The sequence below is a fragment of the Salvelinus fontinalis genome, chromosome 12, assembly GCF_029448725.1.
Source record: "Salvelinus fontinalis isolate EN_2023a chromosome 12, ASM2944872v1, whole genome shotgun sequence".
In the NCBI taxonomy this organism is placed as follows: domain Eukaryota; kingdom Metazoa; phylum Chordata; class Actinopteri; order Salmoniformes; family Salmonidae; genus Salvelinus; species Salvelinus fontinalis.
In genome coordinates this window covers 22955902-22964237 of record NC_074676.1, presented here as the reverse complement: position 1 = coordinate 22964237, position 8336 = coordinate 22955902, and the positions used below count along the sequence as shown (strand labels likewise).

Sequence of the window (8336 nt, the reverse complement as noted above, 5' to 3'; positions counted from 1 at the left end):
TGTTGACAATATCTGTTACAGGCTGCACACACACACACACACACACACACACACTGGAGAAAGAACAGACTGTAACAGCAGGATCTTCTGGAGAAGAGTACACACTAATAACAGGGCCTCAGACAGATGAGAGAGAAGAGGGAGAGAGAAAGGGAGGGAATGAGAGAGGAAGGGAAATACAAGAGATACAATGGAGATAGCAGGAGAGAAGGGAGAGAGAAAGGGAGGGAATGAGAGAGGAAGGGAAATACAAGAGATACAATGTAGATAGCAGGAGAGAAGGAAAGTGGCAAGTGAGAGTACAATTTTTTATATCAAGAAAATGAAGAGTGAGAAATATGGGACATAGAGGACAAAAGAAAGGGAGAGAAAATAAAAGGAAGAAACTTAAAAGGCTGGATAAACTTTGTCTCTGGTCCATGTTAATGCTGCAGGAGAAGGGTGGTAGAGGATTGAGTAAGGAGGGGAGGAGGAGAGGAAGAGAGGGGTTGACAGCAGCGCTGTTTGGTGCTCTGCGGAGTGGAGAAGGGCCGTATTTCTTGGAGTGTGTGGGGGAGAGGCTGACCCTTAGAGACACACAGCAGACTGCACTTCAGCTGTCAGAGAGAGAGGGGGGAGGGGGGTGGTTAGTTAATGGTAGAGAGATATTTCTTCTCATTAGCCAGGGTCAAAAGTCAGCCATGAGCAGGAGAAGGAATGAATGACACACACACACATTCTGGTATGTATCCTTTGTTCTGAGCAGTGGAAACAGTTCACACTAGTAAGCACAGTTGTTTGGATATCCCTGCCTGTTCAGTGAGGAGAGAGAGAGAGAGAACGAAAGAGAGAAAACGAGAAAGAGAGAGAGAACATGAGGGAGACCATCTCCTCCCTCTCAGAGCAGAGACCACACGTCCGGCACGAGTCTCCCTTTCCTCTCTGCCTCTACTGCGTCTCCTGGGCTAGCAGCCAGAAAGACACTGCCTCCGTTGGATCCTGAAAGAAAACAAGCTCAGGATACCGCAGTGCTGCCTTAGACAGAAGGACAAAATTTACGGCAACACTTTGGAAGGATTAGCAGCAGTATACGTTTTCCTTCATTTGCTCAGACAGAAAGAAGATACAACATCCCCATCACAAGAAGGACAGAGATACTGTACAGACAGAGTCGGACAGACAGATGGAGAACAGCAGTGGTCATGCAGCCTGACTGTAACAGCTGGAGTGCTCTCTCCCTCGCCTGAAACAGTTGGTTTTAAGAGCTGCATTCCTCACACCCTCTCATTCAGAAACTGGTAGTCGTATAGGATCTTCCCTCATAAAGAGTGACACAAGACTGCAGTAGTCCCTACAGACTGACACAGAACAGTACCGGCTTTAGGAGTGCAGTTGAAGGACACAGTGGATTGTGAGTTACCTGTGGTCAGAGACTGGATTACTGCCTTTTCCTACAGAGGATAGTTGGAGGCTGATTCAGCATATCTGATTCAATATAACATACCCTGGTCATAGAACCTGGACTCCCCCCGGTTGGATATTTCCTACTCTTTCCTTGGACTTAAGTGTTGATTCACTCTGGATTGGCTTACTCCCTGCTTAGCGACCGTGTGTGTGTGTGTGATTGATTGTGAGTATGTGTATCAGGATGGAGTGTGTGAGGAGTGTGTTTCTGATGATGTGTGTTTTCCTGTGGAGCTCAGCACACTCAGCCCAGAGTGTCTACCCCAGGATACGACTCTCCCATAAAGGTAGGCATCAGGCACTGGAGTGAGTGTAGACATTGGCTAAGCATCAGCATTAATGACATATCCATGCAATGTACGCTAAATTCCTAACTAGTCAAAGCATGCTTTATGGAAACAAACATTCTTGTTCCAGCTACGTTATAGTACATTGAGAATCAGACAGGTGTGTCAGTGAAAAGATGACATGTAGACACCTCTACACAACCCCTGAACTTTCCGACAGAGTCCTTTTCCAATTGCTCCATGACATCCATTTGCCGTGGGGACGAGCTGATCAATAGTGCATATTGATTGGAACAAATTATAGAGAGTGGGAAAACATGATGCAACCTGCAGAAATATGGTATTGCTCTCCTCAATTGCTCATGTGTGCCCCTGTACAGTAACAGTCAAAAGTTTTGACACACCTACTCATTCAAGGGCTTTTCTTCATTTTTACTATTTTCTACATTCTAGAATAATAGTGAAGACATCAAAACTATGAAATAACACATATGGAATCATGTAGTAACCAAAAAACTGTTAAACAAATCAAAATATATTTTATATTTGAGATTCTTCAAAGTAGCCACCCTTTGCCTTGATGACAGCTTTGCACACTCTTGGCATTCTCTCAACCAGTTTCACCTGGAATGCTTTTCAAACAGTCTTGAAGGAGTTCCCACATATGCTGAGCACTTGTTGGCTGCTTTTTCTTCACTCTGCAGTCCAACTCATCCCAAACCTTCTCAATTGGGTTGAGGTCAGGTGATTGTGGAGGCCAGGTCATCTGATGGAGCACTCCATCACTCTCCTTCTTGGTCAAATAGCCCTTACACAACCTGGAGGTGTGTTGGGTCATTGTCCTGTTGAAAACAAATGATAGTCCCACTAAGTGCAAACCAGATGGGATGGCGTATCGCTGCAGAATGCTGTGGTAGCCATGATGGTTAAGTGTGCCTTGAATTCTAAATAAATCACTGACAGTGTCACCAGCAAAGCACCGTCACACCATCACACCTCCTCCTTCATGCTTCATAGTGGGAAGCACATTTGCCGAGATCATCCTTTCACCTACTCCGCATCTCACAAAGACACAGCGGTTGGTACCAAAAATCTCAAATTTGGACTCATCAGACCAAAGGAGAAATTTCCACCGGTCTAATGTTCATTGCTCGTGTTTCTTGGCCCAAGCAAGTCTTTTCTTATTATTGGTGTCCTTTAGTAGTGGTTTCTTTGCAGCAATTCAACCATGAGGACCTGGTTCACGCAGTCTACTCTGAACAGTTGATGTTGAGATGTGTCTGTTGTGAAGTATATTTTTGGGCTGCAATTTCTGAGGATGGTAACTCTAATTTATCGTATCCTCTGCAGCAGAGGTAACTCTGTGTCTTCCTTTCCTGTGGCGGTCCTCATGAGAGCCAGTTTTATCATTGCACTTGATGGTTTTCGCGACTGCACTTGAAGTAACTTCAAAAAATCTTGAAATATTCCTCATTGACTGACCTTCATTTCTTAAAGTAATGATTGACTGTCTAGTCTCTTTGCTTATTTGAGCTCTTCTTGCCATACTATGGACTTGGTCTTTTAACAAATAGGGCTATCTTCTGTATACCACCCCTACCTTTTCACAACACAACTGATTGGCTCAAACGCATTAAGAAGGAAAGAAAATCCACAAATTAACTTTTAACAAGGCACATCTGTTATTTTAAATGCATTCCAGGTGACTACCTCATGAAGCTGGTTGAGAGAATGCCAAGAGTGTGCAATGCTGTCATCAAGGCAAAGGGTGTCTATTTTAAATATTCTCAAATATAAAATGGATTTTTATTTGTTGAACACTTTTTTAGTTACTACATGATTCCATGTGTTATTTCATAGTTTTGATGTCTTCACTATTATTCTACAATGTAGAAAATAGTCTAAATAAAGAAAAACCCTTGAATGAGTAAGTGTGTCCAAACTTTTGACTGATACTATGTGTAGAGTATCGTTATCTACTGTTATCTAAGACCTACACAGTCTATGCTGTGAGAAACTGTCAATGAGTATAAAGATGACTCAATGTCAGAGTTTTTATCCTCAGATATGGCATAGTGAAGTTTGTTTAGTGAAGTGTGTGTTTTATCCCTGACTGTCTTGGGTTCATGTTAGAGTATTTTTTTTGTTCTTCCTGTTGTTGAATAGAGGATCGTTATTTTCCTCAGACCACAGTGGTTGGCATTCCACAATGTGGCTTTCTCTACTGTTATACCGGTGGGTTGAGAGAGGGGAATACTCCTGAGGGTATAGTGGTGTGTATTCACTGGTGCGTGTGTTTGCATGTGTGTGTCCATTGTGTGTGTGTGTTGTCTCGTCTGTTTATTTAAATAGTATATTTTAGGGATTATGAGGCTCTGACTTTGTAGATAACAGCCTGTAGTAAACATCTCTTCTCTCTCCACGGTTTCTTTAAATTCTATAGCAACAATAACACAGATAATTCCACATAAAAAAGGTGTCGGCCATGGTTGAGAGTACGTGTGGAATTTTTATGGTCAATAAATTGTATATGTGTATGGGGCAGAGGCATAGAACAGGAATGAACAGCGTGGTGTATCCACACGGCACCCTGCTATGAGGGCTCACTGTGCCTGGCTGTGCCTTGTCTTTAACAGCAAGATTTCCCCTCATCACCACGCTGGTTTAGATAAAATCTCACATTGAATTACCTTATTATATAGATGGAGGCAGGAGAAGGAAAGAGAATGGAGAGAGGAGGAAATGAGAGGTAGTAAGTTCATGAATAATTGAAAAAGTGAGGAAAAAATAAGAGGAAGGGAAGGAAGGAAGAGAGAGATGAGGCTGGGAGGCAGGGAAGGAAAGAGAGAAGAAATTGAGAGAAAAGGGGAGAAAGGAGAACAACAGGGAGGGAGAGAGTAGAGTTTGTTTGGTTAGTGGAGCATGATAGGCGGGTATATTGACAGAGACCCTTGCTGTGTGTTGGGCTTTGCTGATGTATTCAATCATAAATGCCACAGCAATAACAGTAATAACCCACTGGGTATATCATGTCATTTGAACGTGTAAATGTGGGTAATATTTGGTTGAGATGTTGATCAATGAGATTTCAACCTTTATTCACCCACTCAAAAAGACAGCCTACGGTTATTTTATTCTGGTACTATAGTTGATTATTATACTTGAGGAATAATCAACTACATTTAAATATTGGTGTGAGGTTAAGAACACATTATGATCTGATTTACCCAAAACACACCATGAATTCAACGGGGATTAACACCAATCCATGAAGTGTGTTAAGTAGATGTTTAGAAGTAGTTGCCATTGTGATGTAGGCTTCTTTACATGAAATAAGGATAATAGCCTGAGTCAAGAATATGAAAACAAACTGTATCAACCAGAATGCTCTTGAAAAGCACCCCGATACATTTCTACTCATGCTGCAAAATGTATCTTCCAGATTTAGGGTTTATACTACTGTTGGCTATTGTCATTCTGTGTAACACAATTAGAGCAGTAACTTGGAACAACATTGGGTAAACCTTTGTCCATGTAAAAACTGTGTCGAGGTCAAGAATGGTTGAAATAAAAAATGTATTGCATCACAAAATAAATTTACAATGCAAAAACATAAATAAAAAAGCCCCAAAATTGATTTCTGTCACAGGCTTCGGAACAGGCTTTCATGCTTTTAATTGTCATCCCATTACTCATTGGCCCTCCCACTGCCCCCCTTGCGGTCGGGTGTATATTTCAGGCAGGCTGACATCGGCTGTAGTATTCCTGCCTCTGTAGTCTTTGATTCGCCAAGACTCACATCTGCTTGGAAAGGGGGAAAACAAATATTATCTCGAAAAGATATTCAAATGTCGTAAAATGTCATGATTTGGATTCCGCTGTACCTACAATGACGCTGCAAAGGTTGGAGTCCTCAAAGGCCCTCTTCCCTTTGTTTCCTTTGATATTCATCATTGACAGGAGGCCATTTGTCTGGTTTCAGTCTTGAACACAAAATAGGTACTTCACAAGCAACACACCATGACCTAATTTAAAAGTGTAACAAATATGTAACAGTTTACCAGTGCATAACTCTCTTCACTCAGTCCGGGATGTCTTTCCCCCCAGCTTTCAGATCAGAGATACATGTACTTTTACAAAAGGACACTAATGCATTACACATGTACAGGATTTTAACATCCAGTACTACATGGCAATATGTCATTCAATTCACACCAATGAAACATTTAATTTCTCACCATGTATTTTCAAAAATCGTTCTCCGTTAGCTGCTCTTCCATCTTTAGTAAATTTTCCTCTGTTTCGTTCAGGTTGAAGTTGAATTCCTCAACCGGACTAGGGCGACTGTCTTTAAGAGGTCACGGATCTCACAAAGGAGATATATGCCTCTTGAAAGTCTGAAACAATGTCGTTTTACATTTGTTCACTTCCAAGTATAAACAGCTTAATTTCAATATCATTAAAAATGGTTTAAAAATAAATGTGTCATACTTGCTTCTGGCGTAGGAAAAGGGTCTGATCCTTTGCAACACTTTGGTGAGGGGGATCTCTCATCTGAAGAGGCAGAAGCAGAGTCTCCCACATGACCATCCCTGGAGCATGAAAGCTCAAAATTCTCTGCAATAAAATATTGGGCATCATGGCAATTCTTGATAAAATTAGAACGCCTTCCCCAAATACATCAGTCAAGAATGAGAAATAGGAGTTGGCTTAAGTTGTGAAGGATCCTCTCAATATAATCACTTGGTGGCTTGTGTGGCGTTTTAGTTTGCCATTTCCCCTCATCACCAATACTTTGTGGCTTGCAGGGGGTTTTAGCCTTTTGCTTCTTAGTGGCACTGGCTTTCTGGTACGTCGGAGCAGATTTTAGTTGGGGCGTGGGTTGGCCTACAAAAATAAGACATGCAAGTGTAACACAACGTCCAGCATCTTTCTACACAACTTTGTTAGGCAAACTAAACACAATCTAATTTTACCAAACTTGCATCTGTCACAGGAAAAGGGTCTGATCCTTTGCAGCGATTTGGTGAGGGGGATTCCACAATTAAGAAGTCAGAAGGAGACCAAGCCCTCATGCTCCAGGGTCATGCTCCAAGCCATGTGAGAGAGAAAGAGAATTCTCTGTAAGAAAAGGTTGGACAACATCACACCAATTGTTTTTAAAATTAGAATAGCTTTCAGAGACAATATTATCAAGAGTAAGGAGTTGGCTTAAATTGTGAAGATTGGTCCTCACCGTCATTACTTGGTGGCTTGTGCTGCGCTTTAGCCATTTGCTTATTGGTAGCAGTGGCACAAGTTCTGGTTCAGGGCAAATTTTGATGGGGCTTGGGTAGACCTTTGCATGAAAATAAACATGCAAGTGTAAAATACCATCCAGCCTTTTTCTACAAACATTTGTCATGTTTGCAAACCATGTTCCCCCCCATGTGTTCTTTTTGAAGTGGAAGACTTAAAAAGTAAACCTAAACACATTACCAAACATTAAACCAAAATTCTACAACAGAATAGGGGCTTGGTGCCTGGTGATCCAGATCCAGATGGATGTCAGCTCAGTTTCACGTTTGTTTCACTACACTAACAATGGTGAAAAATGGAGTGATTCTGTCTGGGTTGAGGCTCCCTTCACACACGCTTGTAGATTTGAAAGAATCAGTTAAAGTAATGCGGTAAAATGTCTCCCAGTCATTCAAAAGGCAAGACGGTTGTTCAGTGGCTGGGGTTTGGGGACAAGGGGTTGATTAGTAATCAGCATTGCAGGCTACCATACTTACGTACTGTAACTTGGAGGCGGTAGTTTCTGGTGGTAGGAGAGTACATTCCTCATGGGATTCTAAACACAACAGAATAAAAAGATACAGATTAAAAAAAGATCCAGAATAAAAACCATGCCAAGCAAATTGAATTTACACAAACTGTCAATGTGTGTTAAAACATACCCATTACAAATAATTGTAATGTACTTGTCTTTCTGTTTCTCTTGGAGATCTCCACTTCACTGGCTGTGGGGATTGACATCTTCACATTGCTGTTTTGATTCTGAATGGTGGGGTGAGGTTTCGAACAATTGCAAAGTCATTTTTAACAACCAGCAGTTTTCACTTATTGCATCTTCAAGTATAATGTATCTTCCATTTACCCGATGTCAGTTTTATCCTCAGAAGCTGGAATGACTCTCATTTAAGACAGTGTGTGGACCAATCATTTATTACTTTGTCATATTTATTTGGGGGCCCCCACACAGTTTGGTCTTTGATCCAGTACTCTGCAATAACATCTACTTCCTTCTAATTTTCCATCAACACTGCTCTGGCCCACGTCCTCTGATATTAGAACCAGGGGAAATACAGACAATATAATATAAAGTACTGACACTAAAAACCATGAAAATGTATAACGCAAGGAGGCCAAGATGCAAAAACAATAGAATTAATTTAATCCATGCTTGAAATAATACAAAAAGTGCAAGGTACTATATTTAAAAAAAGGAACGGCGCATACTGTATGTTTTGGTCTCATACCTTCATCAGTGCTGTACAAACAAATTAAGAAGACAGCAGGTGTGACTTAAGTACGTGTCTTCTTAATTAGTTTGTACCGGGGTGG

The 8336-nt window shown here is 41.3% G+C and overlaps 1 protein-coding gene across 4 annotated transcripts in view; it reads left to right on the top strand.

The window, feature by feature from the left end:
- The first annotated feature begins 625 nt into the window (after positions 1-625).
- The window catches only part of LOC129867004 (semaphorin-3E-like), a 61334-nt gene continuing 53623 nt past the window's right edge, over positions 626-8336 (top strand). For 2 of the 4 annotated variants that reach the window (XM_055940088.1, XM_055940087.1), the window contains exon 1: positions 628-1730. In XM_055940088.1, the coding sequence (XP_055796063.1) occupies positions 1616-1730 (115 nt within the window). In that variant the 5' untranslated portion in view covers positions 628-1615. Of the gene's footprint in view, positions 1731-8336 lie in introns of all 4 variants that reach the window. The other 2 variants (XM_055940090.1, XM_055940089.1) reach the window with 2 other exon arrangements.